Source organism: Mustela putorius, unplaced genomic scaffold (assembly GCF_011764305.1).
Source record: "Mustela putorius furo isolate JIRA1106 unplaced genomic scaffold, ASM1176430v1.1 tig00000145_pilon_pilon_pilon, whole genome shotgun sequence".
NCBI lineage: Eukaryota > Metazoa > Chordata > Mammalia > Carnivora > Mustelidae > Mustela > Mustela putorius.
The window spans coordinates 1,724,273-1,747,372 of record NW_025421294.1 but is presented as its reverse complement, the minus strand read 5'-3'; the positions used below and the strand labels follow the sequence as shown (position 1 = coordinate 1,747,372).

The 23,100-nt window shown below is 40.3% G+C and overlaps 3 protein-coding genes across 7 annotated transcripts in view; 1 reads left to right on the top strand and 2 right to left on the bottom strand.

Moving 5' to 3' along the window:
- Positions 1-2,617: 2,617 nt before the first annotated feature.
- Positions 2,618-19,980, bottom strand: AK6 (adenylate kinase 6). Its single transcript, NM_001286170.1, is given in 5 exon segments — positions 2,618-3,038; positions 9,645-9,790; positions 10,118-10,176; positions 18,888-18,980; positions 19,909-19,980. Coding segments are annotated over 5 exon segments (519 nt in total). The 5' UTR covers positions 19,937-19,980; the 3' UTR covers positions 2,618-2,845.
- Positions 17,238-19,980, bottom strand: TAF9 (TATA-box binding protein associated factor 9). The gene is given in 3 exon segments (NM_001286171.1): positions 17,238-18,156; positions 18,888-18,980; positions 19,909-19,980. A coding segment is annotated over 1 exon segment (798 nt). The 5' UTR covers positions 18,140-18,156; positions 18,888-18,980; positions 19,909-19,980; the 3' UTR covers positions 17,238-17,341.
- Positions 19,981-20,242: 262 nt separating this feature from the next.
- Positions 20,243-23,100, top strand: part of RAD17 (RAD17 checkpoint clamp loader component) — a 42,036-nt gene continuing 39,178 nt past the window's right edge. For 3 of the 5 annotated variants that reach the window (XR_006605313.1, XM_045075248.1, XM_045075252.1), the window contains exons 1-2: positions 20,243-20,394; positions 21,606-21,712. Coding sequence is in view for 4 of the 5 variants with exons in the window: in XM_045075248.1 (XP_044931183.1) it covers positions 20,379-20,394; positions 21,606-21,712 (123 nt within the window). In the remaining variant the exon portion in view is untranslated. Of the gene's footprint in view, positions 20,395-20,709; positions 20,754-21,605; positions 21,713-22,194; positions 22,522-23,100 lie in introns of those variants that run through there. The other 2 variants (XM_045075249.1, XM_045075251.1) reach the window with 2 other exon arrangements.

The window sequence follows — 23,100 nt, the reverse complement described above, 5'->3', positions numbered from 1 at the left end:
CCCTTTTTCAAAACCCATACAAGAATATATATACTAATCAGGGTGGGCAGAAGGAAAACAAAGAGTGGTTATGCATACATCTAAGATTATTAAGCACTCCTAAGGAACTAAGTAAATCTTATTAAGAAGTCTCATTTAGGGGTGCCTGGGTTTAAGCCTCTGCTTTCGGCTCAGGTCATTGTCTAAGATGGATCCCGGAGTCAGGCTCTCTGCTCAGCAGGGAGCCTGCTTCCCCCTCTCTCTCTGCCTGCCTGTCTGCCTGCTTGTGCTGTGTCAAATAAATAAATAAAATCTTAAAAAAAAAAGTCTCATTTAGGGCCGCCTGGATGGCTCACTTGTTAAGCATCTGCCTTCAGGTCAGGTTGTGATCCCAGCATCCTTCGATCAAGCCCCGTATCAGGCTCCTTGCTCAGGGGGAGGACTGCTTCTCCCTCTTCTGCTCCCCCTGCTTGTGTTTCCTCTCTTGCTGTGTCTCTGTCAAATCAATCAATCAATTAATCTTTTTTTAAAAAGTCTCATTTATAGAAAATAAAATGAATAAAAACTTGGTACACTTTTTTTTTTTAAAGATTTTATTTATTTATTTGACAGAGAGAGAGAGAGAGAAAGAGAGACACCACAAGTAGGCAGAGAGGCAGGCAGAGAGAAGGGGAAGCAGACTCCCGATGCGGGGCTCGATCCAGGACTCTGAGATCATGACCTGAGCCCAGGACAGAGGCTTAAACCACTGAGTCACCCAGGCGCCCCAAAACTTGGTACACTTTTTATCTCTTTTTCTTTTTAAGATTTTATTTATCTGAGAGAGATTTGAGGGTGCACAAGTGGAAGAGAGGGACAGAGGGAAAGGGTAAGGGAGAAGCAGACTCCCCACTAAGCTGGAAGCTGGATGTGGGCTCCATCACAGGACCCTGAGATCATGATCTGAGCCAAAGGCAGCTGCTTAACTCACCCAGGCACTCCCCCCTTAAGTTTGTTTTAAATTAATCTATTTAATTAAAAAAAAAGTTAACAATTAGGTTTGAATAAAACCAAAGAGTAAATAGGGCTATTTCTAAGACTGTTTTCATTTTTAAAAAAGATTATACTTATTTATTTGAGAGAAGGAGAGAGAGAGCACAAGCAGGGGGAGAGGGAGAGGGAGAAGGGTTGCTTCCCGCTGAACAAGGAGCATGACACAGGACTGATCCTAGGATCCTGGGATCATGACCAGAGCTGAAGGCAGATGCGTAACTGAGGCCACCCAGGCGTCCCTAAGACCGTCTTCAAATAACTGTAAGATGTTAAAGAATTGTTACCAGTTTCACATGAATACCTAGGACTGAAATTCATAAGTATATTTACAAAATTCCCAAAAGCTATATAGCTGCATATTAGGCTCCCTATTGGATCACCATTTCCCTTCTGTTGAAGGAAAATCTTTATGATGAGTCAATTTTAGTGTTAAGATAATTAGCAATCATTTGGTAATTTAGTGAATCCCAGTAATGAAAAGAATACTGTCTTTTCAAAATAGCCATTAGAATTACTGAAAGTAGTAACACACATGGGGCGCCTGGGTGGCTCAGTGAGTTAAGCCTCTGCCTTCGGCTCAGGTCAGGATCTCAGGGTCCTGGGATTGAGCCCTCCGTCGGGCTCTCTGCTCAGTAGGGAGCCTGCCTCTCACACCCCGCCTGCCTCTCTGACTACTTGTGATCTCTCTCTGTCAAATAAATAAATAAAATCTTAAAAAAAAAAAAGTAGAAACACACACATATATGGTACTAAGTTCAAATATCATTTAATCCTTACAATAGCCCTATGAAGTAATTATGCTTATTTTATGATTTGACCCAGGTAATACTGGATAGCACTTTTCTACTCTTCTCTGCTTCTATATCTATTCTTCAAAGCCCTGCATCCTATATAATTTTCTGATACTCACCCTTTTCTAATATTCTATCCTTTTCTGATATTCATAGTAGGAAGAGAGTTTTCTCTTTTGTTCTCTCATTATGTTAGAATTTCTAGTAAGGCACTTGCCACAATCTAACTGATTTGTCTAAAGCGTCCATTTTTGTGTATATCTTCCATGTATAATCTAGGTTATGATTGTCTGGAGCTGAAGAACTTATCTTGGGAGGCATTTCCCACCAGTTATTTGGGTGGAGTCTTGCACATATATAATAATCTTATATAATAGACAATATATGGTTATTAAAATGAATCTACTAAATGTTATGGTTGCATATAATTTATACAGGAATTTATAGATAAACTTGCTCATGTGCAAAGTTCCACGTATATTAAGCAACGTAACTTAATAAGTTAGAGCTTGCTAAGATAGAATTCTGACTCTTGATACTACTTTCTAAAGGGAGGGCATCTGGGTGGCTGAAGAATAGGGGCAGCGTGGAAGGGAAACCTACCTTTCCAGGATACTCTTTTGTACCTTTTGATTTTATTACCACTTAATCGTGTTTCTGTTTTTTTAATTTAAGAAATAAAAATGAAAAACTCTGATGTTTTATCCTTAGTCTTAATTTTTATTTTAAGGGATCATCTTCATTTTCTTTTGCAATCAGCTTAGAAGATAGCCACCCCTTTGGTCAGATTTATTTATTCTTTAGCAGGTGAAGCATTTAAGATGACAGTTTTTACTCTAAATTCTTAATGATATTATATATACTATACTTGAGAATGTTTTGATTTCTCATGGAAGAAAAAAGCCCAAACATAAACCTTTAGATTATCCATCTACTAGTCCTGCAGCACAATCTTAATAAAGAAGTTTTACTGATAATTGGACAATTTATTCATTATGGCAGGGATATAACAAGAGTGGTTGTAAAGTGGCCAGTCTTGTAAGTCAGGAGCTATGATCCTTGATCCACTGCTCAATCCACTTCAATATCTGATTGATATTATCTTCTAGATCTTCTGGTTTATTGCTGGGCAGTTGATGTACTATTTCTTCCTTGTAGGATGCTAATGCTTCTTCATAAAGTACTTGAAAAATTTCACACTGAATATTGTCTTTTAGTTTCTTTTCATTATAACCCCTAGAAGAAAATGAGAAGATAAAACAAAAAGCAAACTAAAATACCTTAACTGGAATTTTAAAAACACACTAGAAACTGGACACTTTTAAAAACATGAAAAATCATGCAAAAATATTTCTTGTAGCCTGTTTACCTCAAGAAAATTAGATTGGCACTTGTAATATGAGAGACTTTTTTTTTTTTTCAGCATAACAGTCATTGTTTTTGCACCACACCCAGTGCTCCATGCAATCCGTGCCCTCTCTAATACCCACCACCTGGTTCCCCCAACCTCCCACCCCCTGCCGCATCAAACCCCTCAGATTGTTTTTCAGAGTCCATAGTCTCTCATGGTTCACCTCCCCTTCCAATTTCCCCCAACTCCCTTCTCCTCTCTAACTCCCCTTGTCCTCCATGCTATTTGTTATGCTTCACAAATAAGTGAAACCATATGATAATTGACTCTATGAGAGACTTTTTTGACAAGAGGGTTAAACAAAGGTTCAGTGTTTAGGTTTATCTTAATTTTCTCCACACAGTTTGTCATCCAATCAATTAGCAAACATATCTACCTACCTCAAGCCAGATATTGAGTTATGAGATAAATAAGGTTATAGCTGTAGTCCTAGATTGAAAAAGCATTAGAGAGGGGTGCCTGGGTGGCTCAGTGGGTTGGGCCTCTGCCTTTAGCTCAGGTCATGATCTCGGGGTCCTAGTATCGAGCCCTGCATAGGGCTCTCTGCTCGGTGGGGAGTCTGCGTCCCCCCTCTTTCTCTCTGCCTGCCTCTCTGCCTTCTTGTGATCTCTCTCTCTTTCTGTAAAATAAATAAATGAAATCTTTAAAAAATTAAAAAAAATTTTTAAAAGCATTAGAGGAGCTAAGATATAGACAGATAAAATAACTAGATGGCATATAAAAATGAAATACTCATGGGGGGGCCTGGCTGGCTCAGTTGGTGGAGCATGTGATTATTTTTTTTTTTTTAAGATTTTATTTATTTGACAGAGATACAATGAGAGAGGGAACACAAGCAGGGAGGGTGGGAGAGGGAGAAGCAGGCCTCCCGCTGAGCAGGGAGCCTGATGCGGGACTCGATCCCAGAACCCTGGGATCATGACCCAAGCCAAAGGCAGATGCTCAATGACTGAGTCACCCAGATGCCCCAGAGCATGGGATTCTTGATCTCAGTGTTATAAATTTGAGCCCCACATTGGATGCAGAGATTACTGAAAAGTAAAATCTTTATAAAAAAATGGAATACTTGGGTGCTTGGGTGGCTCAGTTGGTTAAGCGACTGCCTTCAGCTCAGGTCATGATCCTGGAGTCCCGGGATCGAGTCCCGCATTGGGCTCCCTGCTTGGCAGGGAGTCTGCTTCTCCCTCTGCCCCTCCCCCTTCTCATACTCTCTCTCTCTCTCAAATAAATAAATAAAATCTTTACAAAGAAAAAAATAGAATACTTATGAGAGGTTGCTAGGAAGATGGCAGAGTAGGAGGATCCTGGGATCACCTCTTGCTGCGTGGTGGTCTAGAGAGCACCTAAATCGGCATTAATAACCCAGAAAGCAACTGGAAAGCTGGTGGAACAGACTCTCCGTGGACTGACATAGACAAGAGACCACAGTGAAGCAGATGCACCCTCTCCGATCGCTCTTGGCCAGATCCCATCAAGGCGCTGCCACAAGCCTGCCAGTGTGCACAGCCCAGACGAGGCCAGCACCACTCCAGACGGAGTCCTGCTCCAGGGAGGGGGAGGAGAACCACACACCAGTCTGACTGTGACTCCAGCAGTGGGCTGGGGTAGGCAGCTGGTCTTGACTATAGGCCCCCCCAACCACCAAAAGATTCCGAGGGGACAACACAGGGAAAATGCCTGCAGGTTGTTGCTCCTTCATCTCCAGTAAACACCTGGTCTGACTCAGCGCAAGCTCAAAGCAACTCCCAACTAGCCTAGCCCACTAACACCACTGGGAACAAACCCTGCCCATAACAGGCAGAGTGCCATCACAGGCTGGACTGAGGGCAAACACAGCTCCACCAGAAAGGTAGGACACCCCTTTAGCAACACAGATTGGAAACACCCCTGAAGTGCCAGGTTCTAGGGAACAGGAGACGCTGCACTGTGGGACCTCTTCTTCATAAAGCCTCTACTTTCAAGTGCGGGAGACGCAGCTGACTTTCCTAACACAGAAAAACAGACACAGCAATAGAATTAGCAAGAGACAGAGGAATATGTCCCAAGTGAAAGAGCGGAACAAAATCACAGCCAGAGACCTAAACAAAATGGAGATGAGTAATATGTTTGATAGCGAATTTAAAGTAATGCTCATAAAGATGCTTGCTAGAATTGAGAAAGGAGTGCAGAACCTCCATGAGAATTCCCCACACCCGCCAAGAAACAGCAGATGTAGAAAAGAACCAATTAGAGCTATTGGACTCACTAAATGGAAATAAAAATAGACCACCTGGAATAAATAGCAAACAAGAGGAAGTAGAAGAACGGACCAGCAACCTGGAGGACAGAGTCATGGAAAGTAATCATGCTGAGCAGATCAGAGGGGAAAAAATATGCAAAATGAGAACAGACCCAGGAAACTCAGCAACACTGTCAAGGGTATCAGTCACATGACAGGGATCCCAGGAGAAGAGCAAGAAAAGGGGGCAGAAGATTTGTCCAAAGAAATAATAGCTAAAAAAACTTCCTGAACCTGGGGGAGGAAAGAAATCCAGATCCAGGAGGCATAGAGAGCTCCCAACAAAACCAACCCAAAAAGGTCTGCACCAAGACACAAAGTAAATAAGATAGCCAAAAGTAGTGATAAAGAGAGAATTTTAGAAGCAGCAAGAGAAAGGAAAGCAGTGACATACAAGAGAAACCTCATACGGCTATCACTGGGTTTTTCAGCAGAATCTCTGCAGGCCAGAAGAAAGTGGCATAATAAATTCCAATGGCTAAAAGGAAGAATCTACAGACAAGAATACTGTATCCAGCAAGGCTTTCATTTAGAATAGAAGGAAAGACAGAGTTTCCCAGAAAAGCTAAAGTTAAAAGCAAAACCAGCCACATCCCTGTCACACAGGATGCCATTGGCCTGTGGGTCCTAAATTCACAGTCCAGCCACACCCGAGTTGGCGTGCACGGCCTGCCACCTGTTCGGTGCCAAGTCAACGTGCCTTCACCTCACATTGCCAAGGGCTCAAACTGGCATTCTTTCCCTCAAATTCCAGCCCTTGTGCTCATTTGTGCACAAAAACGGGCATAATTATAACAGCAGAATGAGGCAGCCCAAACAGTGACACTAATTCTGTGGAATATATAATGGATAAAAGGAGTGTGCTAGCCTGAGAACATCGCCAACGAGCGCAACAAAGAACAATACATACGTCATGATTCTAGTTAGTAAAAGAAACAAACCTGGGAAAAATAAAACAGTATGAACTCAGAGAGGGAGACAAACCGTAAGAGATTCTTAAGCACAGAAAACAAACTGCGGGTTGCTGGAGGGGAGGTAGGTAGGGGATGGTGTAGCTGGGTGATGGGCATCAAGGAGGGGGCACTTGATGGAATAAGCACTGGGAGTTCTTTGGAACTAATGAATCACTGAACTCTACCTCTGAAACTAATAATATACTACATGTTAATTGAATTTAAATTAAAAAAGGACCCCCCCCAAGAGTGGAATACTTATGATGGGAATACTGTATCCTAATTGGGTACTTGATTATACATATAGATCTATCTCTCTTTTCTCAATTCCAAAAAATTTTTAAAAATTAACTTACATAAAAAAAATTAACTTACATAATCTTTAGGAAGATATGTGAATTAGCCAGCTAATTAGCTAATGAAAAAGATAAAGCAAATATTCAAATTCAAATTATTTCAACCTTGTAACAAGATTAAATTGAACTTCTTAAAAGTTGATTAGCTTTATGAGAATATAACCAACAGAACTGGAGAAAATTTTTGCATATCATGTATCTGATAAGAGATTTGCATCTGAAATACACAAAAACTCTTCTTTTTTTTTTTTTAAAGATTTTATTTATTTATTTGACAGAGAGAAATCACAAGTAGATGGAGAGGCAGGCAGAGAGAGAGAGAGGGAAGCAGGCTCCCTGCTGAGCAGAGAGCCCGATGCGGGCCTCGATCCCAGGACCCTGAGATCATGACCTGAGCCGAAGGCAGCGGCTTAACCCACTGAGCCACCCAGGCGCCCCAAAAACTCTTCTTAATTAAAAAGAACCCAATAAAAAATTGGGCAAAGAATCTGAAGAGCTCTTTCTCCCAAGAAGACATACAAATGGACAGTAAGCATATGAGAAAAGGCTCAACATCATTAATGATCAAGGAAATGCAAATCAAAACCACAATGAGATACTACTTTATATCCACTGGGTAGGCTACAATAAAAAAGACATAACCAGTGTTCGCAAGGATGTGGAAATACTAAAGCCTTCATACCTTGCTCTTGGGAAGGTAAACTGGTGCAGCCACTTTGGAAAATAGTCTAAAGAGTTCCTCAAAATATTAAACGTGTTACCATATCACCCAGCAGTCCCATTCTTAAAATTCCATATCCAAGATAAAAGAATGTATAATGTCCACACAAAACCATAGGCATGGATGTTCATAGCAGAATTATTTATAATAGCCAAAAATGGAAAAAACCAAAACATCTATAATCTGATAAATGGATAAATAAAATATGGTATATCCATACAATGGAATAGTATTTGATTAAAACAATAAATGAAGTACTGATATGTGCTGCAACACAGATGAACCCTGAAACATTATGCTAAATAAAAGAAGCCATAAAAGACCACATATTGATTTCATTTATATAAAACTTCCAGAATAGGCAGGTCCACAGAGACAGAAGTTAAATTACCAGTTGCCTAGGACTGACGGACTGGGGATATATGCAGAGTGACTGCTAATGGGTATGGGTTCTTTGGGAGGAGGGGAACAATGAGCATTTTCTAAAATTGGTTGTTGTGGGGTGCCGGGGTGGCTCAGTGGGTTAAGCCTCTGCCTTCAGCTCAGGTCATGATCTCAGGGTCATGGGATCGAGTCCCGCAATGGGCTATTGGCTCAGCAGGGAGCCTGCTTCCCCCTCTCTCCCTGCCTGCCTCTCTGCCTATTGTGATCTCTCTCTCTCTGTCAAATAAATAAATAAAATAAATCTTTTAAAAAAATAAAAAATAAAATTGGTTGTAGTAATGGATGCACAAGTCTGTGAACATACTAAAAACCACTGAATTGTATGCTTCAGATGGGTACATTTTATGTATGTGAACTTATCTCAATAAGAACTTATCTCAAAAAATAAAGCTGTTTTTTTTAACGGTGATTACATTGTAACTTTTTCGTGGCTAAAAACAAGACTAGCTCTCTCATAGCTTTTTCAGACCTGTCAGTCTTCCCCTATTTACATAAAACAGTAATTTTTTTTTAAGATTTTAAGTAATCTCTACACCCAACCTGGAGCTCTAACTTATAACCCCAAGTTCAAGAGTTGCATGCTGTACTGACTGAGCCAGCCACATGCCCCCAAACAGTAATTTTTAATAAAAATTTTTTAAATTGCCTTGTTTGAGAAAAGGAATGTGTACTATTATGATCTCTCTTACTTCTCATTTAAAATACTGTTAATGGCTTTTCACTGCCAAAAGAAAGATAATTAAAGTTTTAGGTCTAGCTCCAACCTTCCCTGTATATTTGCTACTATATTCCTTGGTGCAAGGATTTTGCAAGTATCCCATGCAGTGATGGTTAGTCAAAGCTGACTACCACTGTCAGTCTGACCTTCAAATTCTAAACCTGAACTTAGGGGCAAACTTTCAGAGCTTGTAAACCTTGAGATTGCATGGTAAACCCCTCTAGAACCTCCATCTTCCCCAGCTTGAATCAAAAGACAGTGGAAAAACATTTTCCATAAAAATTTCCGTTTTGGTTATATTGGATTAAGTCTGATGTCCTTGTGGAGAGACCAACTCATATATATTTTAAAGGTGGTTAAGGGGCGCCTGGGTGGCTCAGTGGGTTAAAGCCTCTGCCTTCAGCTCAGGTCATGATCCCAGGGGTCCTGGGATCGAGCCCCACATCAGGCTCTCTGCTCAGCGGGAAGCCTGCTTTCTCCTCTCTCTCTGCCTACTTGTGATCTCTGTCTCGCCAATAAATAAATTTTTAAAAAAAAGGTGAAATGTTGATTTATCATGTCCGTTTTTCATAAACTCTCCCACTCATGTTGAGGGGATAATGAAGGAGGGTCATGTTCATCCAGTTCTAAGAGTATGTTCTTGGCTTGGCTGTTTTCCGAGCAAGGTTTTACATTAAGGAAAGAGCATGACTAAATAGAGTTGCTGTATAGTATATTTTACTAAATCAAACCGTCAATTGCAGTATTCATTTACTCGTTATAAATTACTGCCTGTGTTTTACACAAGCATCTTTTTCTTTTGGACTCAGAACATTGGTACCACACAGACATGGTTTATAACGAGAGACCAAGCGTCACATTTTCAAATACACTCCTTTCTCATGGTAGTACTGGCCAATTTCAGGAATCCAAATAAAGATTTATATCATACTTTAAGAATTCAGTGTTTTTCCTTTCTTACCTTGTTTCAAGTCTTTTGTACAATACACTGTTATCTGCTTGCAGTACAAAAACTATATGAAACCAGCGTTCAGGGAAGAAATCACAACCATGGTAATCAACAATAACTCCACCTTCACTCATTTGGCTTTCCAATTCATCAACTACCTGTGAAAAAGGGAGAAAAAGAATGCTCTTAAAAAAATGTGGTCAACTTTCCTATTAAATTTTAAGAAGTGTATTTTATAGAGGCACCTGGGTGACTCATTGGGTTATGTGTCCAATTTTTTATTTTGTCTCAGGTCATGATCTCAGGTTTGTGAGATCAAGCCTGGTGTCAGGCTCCACGCTGGACATGAAGCCTGCTTAAGAGTCTCTCACACTGTCCCTCTGCTCCTACTCCTCCCCTTGTATTCTCTCTCTCTCTCAACACAAACCAAAAAAGTATACTTTATAAATAAAAATTTATACTTTATAAATAAAAATTGTACTTACTCTATCTTCATCTAAAATGGGGCATTCATACTCTTCATCATAGCCATCATATAACTGCCCTAAAAGAGATTTACATTGGCATATTAAAGAAAAGTAGTATTTTCTAAGTAACTTTCAGAAGTCTTCAGTTAATTTTATATTTTGGGAAATACATCACCAATTACTCTTTTAGAGACTGATGAGGGCACTACACAGTAGATGTGACATGTGAAGAGCAATACTGATAAATTAGAATTTTATCTAGAAGGAAACTTGGACAGCAGTCAATCTGATATCAATTTTAGTTATCAAAATTGAAACCAACTAAAAAGAATGAATAATTTCAGAATTTGTGGGACTGTTGGAAGAGGACTGTATTTTATTTTTGGTTAAGCTACCGTTTGGTGGGAAGCGGGGATTGAGCCCCACAATGACAGGCTCCGTGCTCAGCAGATTGTCTCCTCTCTGCTGGCACATATGTGTTTTTTTCTCTAGAATAAATAAAATCTTACCTATTTTAGAAAAGGCTGAAATTAGGTTATAACAAGCATGAGTTCTGAAGTAACAAAAGAGTAGTCCTTGAGGGAGGCACAGAGCCGGGAGGGTATATGGACAGATGCTGGGCACAAGAGCTACCTCTTGAGCACCTTAGTGTGGCCTTTGCTTCCCTGAATTATTGCTCAACCCGCAGAAACTCTAGTTAAAAAAATTAAACTGCTTGACAGTGGGAAAACTGGTTAGCAATTTAGAAAATAATCTAAATCCTTTATATTATAAACTAGGTGAATTAAAGAGCTAATTTTTTAATTCCAAAGATAACTAGTGGAAAATTTAATCTATAAAGGAATGATTCATTTGAGTTTGTGAAAGAATACAATGACTAAATAAAACATAAAATGTTAAATCTCAAAAAAAGAAAAGTTCAGGGTGCCTGGGTGGCTCAGTGGGTTAAGCCGCTGCCTTCGGCTCAGGTCATGATCTCAGGGTCCTGGGATCGAGTCCCACATCAGGCTCTCTGCTCAGCAGGGAGCCTGCTTCCCTCTCTCTCTCTCTCTGCCTGCCTCTCCATCTACTTGTGATTTCTCTGTCAAATAAATAAATAAAATCTTAAAAAAAAAAAAAAAAGAAAAGTTCAATCTCTGTTCAATGAAAAATAATGTACCCAGAAAAATAACAGACTGGGAGAAATTTTTGTAGTAGGACAAAGGACTGAAATGTAGATTATATAATGACCTTTAAAATCAAGATAAAAATAAGTAGCTTAATAAGAGTTCCCATAAGATGGAAAAGATAATTAGTAAACATACCATGAAAAAATGGACTTTCCCAGCTATTAAAGAGATATAAATTAAAATGAGCCTTTTTATGCCTGTTGAATTAATTACATACATATATAGTATATTAAAATGTATTTTTAAAGTAATTTTAAAAAGAAAAATGTCATGCCATTGATAGGTTTCCTCTACCACTTAACTTCTAACTTGAATTTTTTTTTAAAGATTTTATTTATTTATTTGACAGACAGAGATCACAAGTAGGCAGAGAGGCAGACAGAGAGAGAGGGGGGGAAGCAGGCTCCCCGCTGAGCAGGAAGCCCAATGCGGGGAGCTTGATCCCAGGATCCTGGGATCCTGACCTGAGCCGAAGGCAGAGGCTTTAACCCACTGAGCCACCCAAGCACCTCCTAAACCCTTGACTAGTGAAATCATTAAAATTATATGTTGTTGAAAATAAGGACAACTACTGCAATATTAAATTAGAATTAAAGTTGACTGCAATGCTTAGATGCAGGATTTTTAAAATCACATTAATGTAGTTGAACAGTGAGTGTAATCCAAGCTTTCAAATGTTCATTTAAAAAAAATTATCAAATACCATTTACAGGTGTCTGTAGGGGTAATAAGGATTTAATAGTAAGCAAAATGACCAGGAGGGCAAACATAGTCTTTCCCTCAAAAAGGGAAAATTTTACAATAAAAAGTTTATAAATAAAAAGAGAGGACAGACATGTAACCTGGAAATTATATCAGGCTGGTACTTTAATGTTATAATTCATAGTGTTAGAAGAGCAAAAGTATGGACACCTATTATGTTAGGAACATAAACGTGGGATATTAGGGAAGGCTTCCTGGAGGAAGTGACTTTTAAGGGGAGACTTGGAGCAGTTACCAAAGGGAAAAGGTAGGGAAGACTCTTTTCTTTTCTTTTTTTAAAAGAGTTTATTTATTTATTTGACAGAGATCACAAGTAGGCAGAGAGGCAGGGAAAAAGAGGGAAGCAGGCTCCCTGCTGAGCAAAGAGCCTGATTTGTGGCTTGATGCCAAGACCCTGAGATCATGACCTGAGCTGAAGGCAAAGGCTTAACCCACTGAGCCACCCAGGCGCCCCAAGGGAAGACTATTTTCAACAGAGAAGGTATTCAAAACCGAGAGAATTAGGAGGGGAAGACTCAGGGGAGGGAAAGTTTCTTAAACTAGTTGGAAAATAGATAAAGGGTCAGGTAAATTGAGGCCAGATCAAAAAGGGCCTTAAGAGTTGCAGAGTTAGGGACGCCTGGGTGGCTCAGTTGGTTAAGCAGCTGCCTTCAGCTCAGGTCATGATCCCAGCGTCCTGGGATCGAGTCCCACATCGGGCTCCTTGCTCCGCAGGGAGCCTGCTTCTCCCCCTGACTCTGCCTTCCACTCTGTCTGCCTGCGCTTGCTCTTGCTCGCTCTCTCTCTGACAAATAAATAAATAAAATCTTTAAAAAAAAAAAAAAAAGAGTTGCAGAGTTAGGGCGCCTGGGTGGCTCAGTGGGTTAAGCTGCTGCCTTCGGCTCGGGTCATGATCTCAGGGTCCTGGGATCCAGGCCCGCATCGGGCTCTCTGCTCAGCAGGGAGCCTGCTTCCCTCTCTCTCTCTCTGCCTGCTTCTCTGCCTACTTGTGATCTCTGTCAAATAAATAAATAAAATCTTAAAAAAAAAAAAGTAAAAAAAAAAAAGAGTTGCAGAGTTAGACTTTATCGCAAAGCAAAGTAAAATCATTAAAGCATTTTAATCATGAAATGACGTGATCAATTACAAATATTTAAAAATAATTTTGGTTTCTCTGTAGAGAATGAGTTGAAAGAAACAAATCCAGAAGCAGGGACACCAAATCAAGGCTACTGCAGAATTTTAGATGACTGATGGTTATAACCTGTACCATAAGGAATGAAGAAATGGATTCTAAACTTCATTTCAGATTTCCCCCCCAAAAGGGAAAAATCTATGCTACTTGTAATTTTTTTTTTTTTTAATGTATGCTACTTTAGAAAGTTTCAGTTGGAAGTCAAATTTAGAGTTGTATATGTATAGGGTCCTAATCTAGAAGAGATGAAAAGGCTTGAATTGATTAAACTACCAAAAGCTTAGACAATTAATTTTCTCAACAAAGTTTTATGATTTATTTAAATATAGGTTAGTTGGAGAAGAAAAATTGATTGTGGGGCCAGTTAAATGGTAAGTCCTTACCTCAAAAGATCTTCCCAGCTGTAGTTAAACTACAAAATCATTACATTTTAACTGCCATCCCAGAATTAATATACTCACATGAAAGCTGTTATTTAATATTGTAATGCTATCTATTTTGATGCTATTCCCAGTACTTAAAACATTTTCAGATTTCTTACTTTATACAGTTTTTAAAAAGATTTGAGAGAGACCTCGAATGAGAGCCCACGAGCAGGGATGGGGGAGGCACAGGAGAAGGGGAAGCAGATTCCCCACTGAGCAGGGAGCCTGATGTGGGGCTAAATCCAAGGATCCTGGAATCATGATCCAAACCGAAGGCAGATGCTTAACTGACTGGGCCACCCAGGTGCCCCTAAGTTTTAAGTAGATTCCATGCCCAACATGGGACCTGAACTCACACAACCCTGAGATCTAGTTGCATGCTCTGTCCATGGAGCTAGCCAGGTGACCCTCAGATTTCTTACTCTGGAAACATATTTACCACATTTACTTCAATCCAACAAGAAGCTTATGTCTGTGATGCAACTAGTACCAAGAAGTTAATTGGTTTAGGATTGAGTATTTTGATACCTGACCTTTCATGTAGAGAAAAGCACAATGAAATCTACTTTAAAAAGTTAGAGAGCACCAAAATGTGACATTTGAGTTGGGCCTTTTAAAGAGTTGTTTATAGGGCAGGTAAGGAAGAACACTTATAGGTGAAGGGAATAGCATGTATAAAGACATGGAGGTCAATTCCCAGGGTCTGAGGAACAGGAAGTGCACGGAGTGTAGACTGAAGGGGACCTAGGGAAGTGGCTGCAGGGAAGGCTGAAGGTAAACTATGACCAGTTTATCACTAGGGAGGATGGACTTTGTCAAAAAAAGGTCAAGTCTTGTTTATTCCTTCCCCCTCTTTTTTTTTTTTAAAGGACATAACAGAGAGGGAAGGAAAAGATACAAAGAGTAAGAGATTCACTGGAAATGGGCTTGAAAATGGGATGAGTACCATATCAATTTTTTAGGCAAACCATCAAGATTTAAAGGGCAGGGGCGCCTGGGTGGCTCATGGGTTAAAGCCTCTGCCTTCGGTTCAGGTCATGATCTCGGAATCCTGGGATCAGGGAGCCTGCCTCCTCCTCTCTCTCTGCCTGCCTCTCTTGTGATCTCTGTCTGTCAAATAAATAAATAAAATCTAAAAAAAAAAAAAAAAAAATTCCCCACCTAATTTTTCCTGCCTTGGTTCCACATGACCTAAGAATTCTTAGTTTCAACAGGATTTCTAGAATGGCAGTCAACTCCATTTAGACAAATTCATTTAAAATCAGGGTGGCGGAGTGCCTGGATGGCTCAGTGGGTTAAGCCTCTGCCTTCGGCTCGGGTCATGATCCCTGGGTCCTGTGATCAGGCCGGGCATTGGGCTCTCTGCTCAGAGGGGAGCCCGCCCCCGCCCCCCGCGTACTTGTGATCTCTGTCAAATAAATAAAATCTTTAAAAATAAAAATAAATAAATAAAATCAGGGCGGCTTTTTTTTTGGTCTTGTTTCTTTATACCAGGGTTTCTCAATCTCAAATACTATTGACATTTTGAGCTTAATAATTCTTTTATAGGAGTGGGGGGCTATTCTGTGAATTGTGGGATGTTCAACAGAATCCCTGGCCTCCACCCCAGTCTTGACTATCAAGTCTCCAGAAATTGCCAAATGTCCCCTGAAAGGCAAAATCACACTTATTTGAGAGCTACTGCTTTATAGATGGTTACATGATATCCCTTAAAATATATAACTATTTGAGAAAAATGAGGACAGGTGTCTCAGTATATTTGTATATTTTCTAGTTAAGATTTAATCTTGGAATATGTTCTAGTTAAGATGTCCAGATATATTCAAATGGCATCGGGGGAAAAAACCAATCTGGTACATTATGAAAAACCTTATGAAGACGATCACCTAGGGATGCCTGAGTGACTCAGTTGGTTAAGCATCTGCTTTTGGCTCAAGTCTCAAGCCCAGGATCCCAGAAACAACGCCCCCCTACCCCCATCCAGATCCCTGTTCAGTGGGAAGCCCTTTTTCCTCTCCAGTCCTCCCCACCACCCCCACTCTGTGCATGCGCATTCTCTCAAATGGATAAATAAAATCTTTTAAAATATATATAAAGGATGTTTGGGACTATACACACTTAGATGTGTTATAGTGGCTAAAATAGTGTTGAATACAAGTATGAAAGGAACCAAATGTCTAGTGTTACTATTCTTCTCAGTACTACACAATCAGATTATATAGTAACTTCTTTAAGTTTAGAAGTGTTAAGTTCAGGGGTGCCTGGGTGACTCAGTGGATTAAAGTCTCTGCCTTCGGCTCAGGTCATGATCTCAGGGTCCGGGGATGGAGCCCACAGTGGGCTCTCTGCTCAGCAGGGAGCCTGCTTCCTTCTGTTTTCTCTGCCTACTTGTGATCTGTCAAATAAATAAAGTCTTTTTTTTTTTAAGACTTTATTTATTTGACAGAGATCACAAGTAGGCAGAGAGGCAGGCAGAGAGAGAGGAAGAAGCAGGCTCCCTGCTGAGCAGAGAGCCCAATGCGGGGCTGGATCCCAGGACCCTGGGATCATGACCTGAGCCGAAGGCAGAGGCTTTAATCCACTGAGCCACCCAGGCGCCCCAATAAAGTCTTTTTTTTTTAAAGTATTAAATTCGGTAAGATAAACTGGAAGACTGAAATTGACAACTGTAGGTTACTCTAAAATCACTTGTCAGAGACTGTAAAGTTCAACAGGCAAAGGAAAAAAAAGATTTTTTTTATGTAGGTGTAAAATGGGAGACTGGTCATGTAAAACAATACCCAAGTTTTATTCACTATACTTAAATACCAAACCTGGATTAAAAATATGATCATGATACTTACAGTATCAAAAATATGACAAAGCTAAGATATGCAAAACTGACCTGCAAAAAGAGATAATGGGGAAAAAAATTAAGTTCTGAAGTGGGGACATCCTGGAAGACACATTAAGGGTCCTTAAATAAAACCAGAGAGAACAAAAAAGGACCCAGGAAGAAGTTGAGTAATTGAAGAAGAGAAATCCAAACAGATGAAATGGACTCTACAAAAAAGAGACATGGTTACACTTCAGCAATTTTAGAAAATGGGGCCATAAGAATGACTTAGACACTAGAGATCATGCTGTGATCTAAACATCTTAAGACACTAGAAGTACTACTCTAGTGTTTATGAACACTAGAGTTCATAAACTCTAGGTTTTTTTTTTTAAAGATTTTATTTGACAGAGAGATCACAAGTAGGCAGAGAGGCAGGCAGAGAGAGGGGAAGGGAAGCAGGCTCCCTGCTGAGCAGAGCCCCATGCGGGACTCGATACCAGGACCCTGAGATCACGACCCGAGCCGAAGGCAGCTGCTTAACCCACTGAGCCACCCAGGAGCCCCATAAACTCTAGTTTATGAACAACTAAAGTTGTTGTTACTGTTATTCTTGTTGGTGACACGTGAGAAAACTGCTTCTAAAAACATAATTGCCAAAATACCAACAGTCAAACTGATGAAAAGTTTTATTTTTTACACTTAAAGGCTGATGAATAACCATTACTAATCCTATTAAAGAAAACCCAACATCTCAATCGGAAAGGATAACTATATTTACTCATTAAATAGCATTTAAGTTTTCTACAACACAACTTGAAAATACCCAGCATGCACGTTTAATCTAGTACAATGGATTCAAGACCAAGTATACATGTTACAAGCATCAAGGCTGGATTACAAATTATCATAGTCATCATCGTCATCATCATCGTCATCATCATCATCTTCTCGTTTTCTTTTCATTGCATTTGATGATTCATTGGCAGTATTTTGTGATGACACCATGTTAGTGGTAATAAGAATGTTTTTGGACCCAATTAATGATGGATTAATCAGAACATTCTGAACTGCGGATGTTGCAGGAATTGATGCTTTTACAGTTGGGGACTGTGAAGTGGGCATCTGTACTGTAAACCTTTGCCCTGTGAGGGACATTGGAGTCCCTACTTTAGCTGACACAGACATGGTCTGTGGGGTTGGTGTGCCAAGAGTGGGAGTACTTGGTCTGCTAGTAACTGAACCAACACTTAACCGTGGAACTGTTATTCTTCCCGCAGAGGTAGATGCCTTTTTTTGTAAAGACTTAAGTCTATAGTTTGGAGCAGTCAAGCAGTATCTATCAGGTGGCAACCTGGGGCCTGAATATGGCTTGATTAATGGCAAAGGAGTTTGATTTCTTTGCCTTGCAATATCTAATAAAAAATCTCTTGGGGGAGGAGAGGTAAAAGACTGATCAGCACGACACTGGATGGCCAATCGCACATCATCTGCATCAACAGTAGCTTTCTTAGCATGGCTGGAATAAATTTTTGCATCATCTAGAATTGTGGTCACATATCGGAAGGCAAACTCCAACATCTGATTTATAACTCTTGGCTCATATTCTGTAATCCCCATATCCTTCAGGATTTGTGCCATCATCTGTGCATCTTTCGGCATGCTCTTGGGAGAAGCCATCTTGCCAGACTCCATGATATCCGTTGATCAGACTTTAGATCGTTTGAAAAAAATACGGACATTAGATCAAATCTGAAATAGTTACTTTAGCAGCAACTGTCAGGAACTTCAAGAATTTTAAATACTGTTAAATTTTTGAAAATATATTTAAATTTTTAAGTGTTAAATCTTTTTAATTTTAATTAAGGTCCCTTTAAGTTTATTAAATTTCTGCCCTATACAAATTACAGAATATATAAAAAATGAAGACAAGTAAGGGAGTGATAAAAATTGGGAAAAAACGAGGTAAAATAAAAACATTTATCACTTTAGAATAATGTGCAGTTGTGTGCAGGCATGCAACTATCAAACAAAGCTAAGAAGAAACCATAGAACAGTCATGTCCTAAGAGTTCAAAATAATATCCTTCCAGTGAGATCTCTACTCACCATCTCCACAGATATGCTTAGGACCATCCAAACCTTTATGTGTTTGCCCATTTCAAAAACATTCTCTCTATGTCCCATCTTCTCATGGTAGCCTTCCCAATTATTACCACTAAGAACTATTGGCCAACAGAGTGGGGCAGGATGGGGCAGAATAATCAGAATAGTCAGAACAACCCAAGACAGTACTACACTTATATTACTTTCTCTTTCTAAAGGTTCCCAACAGAGCATAAATTCCTTAATGGTCTGTCTCTGCTTTTTGTGCCCTCAGAGTATAATATTAATACTCTATTATCTAGTCTCTTTTTTAAAACCATCACCAATGTATCCCTTACCTTCTCGAGCTAAATCACCCACATTAATGTATTTCAGTCCTGATCTTGATGCAAGTTCTTTGCCTAGCGTGGTTTTTCCAACCCCTGGTGTACCTGTAAGACAAGCCATAGATACTTGTTAGATATTAGCCACCTATCTACCCTTCTTCAAGTTTTTTAACAACTGAAGTGAAAAATATCCTAATTAGCAATTCCTTGTGAATAAACACTAAAACCAATCAAAACTACTCAAAGTCTGTTGCATAAGGGAATCTCACCAAGTGAATCTGATCTATCAGGAGTGGGGCTTGGGGGATTAATAAGAATTCTCAGACTACCTGCCACTGTTAACAGATACTCCCAGAATAACACTAAGTACCTCAAATTACCATCATTTATTTTATTTTTTTTAATTAAGAAATTATTTATGGGGAAAAACTTTAAACAGTATGAAAGACAACTATCATCCGGGAACTTCACGATAAAAAAGCTTCTGATGCTAATTCAATAAAAGTACACAGCAAGTTAATCACCCTGCGCCATATATATTCGAACCCTTTTGTCCAACCGTAATTGGCAGATACAAAAGAAAAAGAGATACGCCCCAGGAAGGCCTAAGGACAAGCGTTTCCAGCAGCATTAAAAGATCCACTAAGGGTCTGAAAGCGACTTACAGACCCTTACTCTAAAGACCAACCCTGCCAATTAAAAACAAAAACAAAAAACCCATCAGACTTTTACAAACAAAAACCAGATTCCGAAAGATTTCGGCAGTGTGCCAGAAAGAGGACCTGAAGAAGTCTCCCTCTCTCACCGAGCAGCCTCGGGCCAACACAATCAACATTCCCCGCCCCCCACCCCGCCTCCCACAACGGTCGGAGGAACCCGTCTCTTCGAGGTCCTGACAACCGCCACGCCGCGCGGCCCTCCACTAGCCTCGAAACAGAACACAGAACGGCACCCTTCGGACGTCCGACGCCCCACCGCACTCGACGCCCTTGGCCTGCCCCGCCACCCAGCGCCGCCCTGCCGCGAGCCTGACCGGTGAGCAGGATGTTCGGAAGCAACATGGTCCTCACCGCGCTGTCTCCGGGCGTCTAGGCCCACGCGCTTTACGCACAAAAGGGAGGAGCCGGAAGCGGCGAGCTGCGGCAAGCGCCAGTGGCCCCGACGGCTTCGAGGCCGTGCGCGGCGCTCGCGGCCCGTCTCCACCGCTTCGCCACTGAATATTGGTTACCTGGCCTTCTATAGCACGCTTGCAGCGCGGAGTCCAAGGCAGGGGCACAGGTCGGGTCCTGGATTTGGGTCAGGCAGTGCGGTAGAAGCCTAAGCCACCGGAGCCGTTGGCGGCTGCCCTTCTGCCTGTGTCGCGGAAGCGCCGACCGGCTAGAAGGTCCCCGGGAGGCGGGACCTCCGAGAGGCTCGGCGCTGAGCCTGGCTAGGGCCAGGTACTTGCCTTTCCGCTGGAGCAAAGTCTGTCTGGCTCCTCCACTCCTCTCCCGCCACGAGGGGATGCAGCTCCCGGAAAGTAAGGCCGCCGCGATTGCGGCTTTGGTCTATGTATGTTTTGGAGACGCGAACCCATCTCTGCCTTCACGCCTCCCCGATCTGTTTTCGCTCCTCCTCCCGACCTGCCCATTCCATTTGGGGTTGGAGGGTGGGGGTGCAAAATTCTGGCCTGGCGTGGGGACATGGCGAGATCTTCTTCGCTCTCCGCTGATTAGTAACTTTACGCTGGACGAGTGTCTGGGCTTAGTATCGCCAGTCCAGTGTGTGAGGGCGGGTGGTGGGTAGACTAGAAATATTCTTGAAGGTCTTTTCTACCTCTGACATCTCATTTCAGGAACCTGACATCATCTGGGACAGTTATCTTCTTTTTTAAAGGAGGTAATTGTCAGTCTTGTTTTTAAAGAGCGACTGGAGTCCTGACCGTAAAAACAGTCTGCGTCTTTTATTTCGACCTGACAACCAACAAGTGTTTTTTTTCCCCACCCATGTATCTCTTTGAATCTCCAAAGCAAAAACCTTTTTAATCGTGAACAGTGTGTGTGTGTGTGTGTGAGTGTGAGTGTGTGTGTAAAATTTATTTTTTCGTGTATGGAATCTTTTCACGTTATGTAACATATGTGTGTCCAAACCTTAAAATCCATATACACCTTCCAATTTATAAATTTGCAGACCTTAAAAAACTTTGCTTCAAGCTCACTTCAAACTGATGAATTCATTAGTTTATGTAAACATTGAATAATTATTAAAGTCGGAAAACATTATTGTCCCCATATTTTCCAGTATGTTCAAGTAAGAAGAACACTTACAGAAAATATATACAGTTAGATTTATAGTCTTTTTCCAAAGTAAGTGAAAATCTGAATTTGTTAAATGGTGAGGGTTTTTTTGAAATTTCGCAGAAAAAAACCCTAGAACTGTGATTTCAAGTGAGGGAAATTTTAATTTTCAGCACAAAAGCTGCACAAAATGTCGAATGCATTTTTTCTATTTTCTCTAATACATTGTTGAGTTCGTATGAAAGACTGTTTATACCACCACGTGTGGATTATTTGACAGTTCTAGTGATTAAAAGTAAACTTTATTTTAGCATTTTGACCTCTTCACCTGTGTTTACTATGTCCTCTCATTAGTTTTTGAGCCATTATCATACTGTAGAGTATATTGGCTTATATTACTATATTTCTTTTTTATAGTTTTCCTAATTTGAGAATTTTTTTTTTGTTTCCTTAGGTGAATTATACTTTAATGTATTACTACAGGTTGTATACTACGGATGGGAACTATTAAAGTTTATAATGTCAAAAACTTTTCTTAGACCAAAGGTATCTTCTACAAAGGTATGATATACTAAAATGGCCATGTAATAATTGCCCAAAAAGAAAGGATTGTTTTTGTGTATGTTTTTAATGACTTGTTATTGCCGTCAAAGTAATAGTGTACAGTATCTGTTGTAACTGGTGATCTAAAAATTGCAATATTAAGTGTGAAATGACTAAAAGTACAATCTTAATTTTTAAAAAAAGTGTTTTCAATTTCAGTCGGAAGAAAGGCTGAAAACTCTTGCATGGAAGATCAATAGAAGAAAGAAAAACAGGAGTCATAGTATTACAGCGTAACAATGAGGGGCAACAGTGGCACTGTTAGTTGAGCATCTGACTCTTGGTTATGGCTCAGGTCATAATTTCAGGGTTGTGGGATGGAGCTCTGGCAGTCTCTGCACTCAGTGCTGGGTTTGTTTGGGATTCTCTCCTTTTCTCTCCCTCTCCATCTGCCCCTCTCCTTACTGTCTCTTTCTCTTTCAAATGAATAAATAACATCTTTAAAAAAACAGATAAATAAAAATAAAGCTTAACCACAAGGCCTGCCACTTAAATATCATGTTTTAGAGTGCCAGTTCTTAGCAAGGCTAGTGATAGGGTAGGACGGGGTCAGTCAGTATCATGCTTATTTGTTGGGTAGTTATTTTCATACTGGTGGGTCTTATTTTTCTCTGATCTTAAGTAAATTATTAATTTTTGGTGTTTCTTTTTTCCCCAGTAAATAGGACTCCATGTTTATGCAAGATATAAAACTATAAAATGTATAAATAACTTACAGATCAGAATTGCAAGATCAGATATGCTATCAAAAGTTTTACTATAACATGGTATTTTTACTTTTTTTTCTTTCTTTTAAGATGTATTTATTTTGGGAGAGAGAACATGTGCGAGCCAGGGTCAGGGGGTGGGGAAGGGCAGAGGAAGTCTTAAACAGACTTTGTGCTGAGTGTGGAGCCCAACTCTGGGGGGCTCCATTTCATGACCTTGAGATCACAACCTGAGCTGAAACCAAAAGTTCAAGCTCAACTGACAGAGCCACCCAGGTGCCCCTAAGTACTCTTGTTTGTTTTTTAGATTTTATTTATTTGAGAAAAGGAGAGAGGAGGGGCAGAGGGAGAAGCAGGCTCCCTGGTTAGCAGGAGCTCGATGCAAGCTCAATCCCAGGACCCCGGGATCACGGCCTGAGCCGAAGGCAGATTCTTAACTGAGCCACCCGGGTGCCCCTAAACTCTTAAAAACAGATGAGGAGCCAAAATTGTAGTACTGTCGACAGTCTTTTGAAGAAGGAGAAATGAATTGTTTTTTTTTTTTTTTTTTTTTTTTTTTAGAAATGAATTTTTAGGCTGTGACTGAAATTTTTTCCCACAGGTCTTCATTTCTTTACTTATTGGTGATAGTATTCCTAA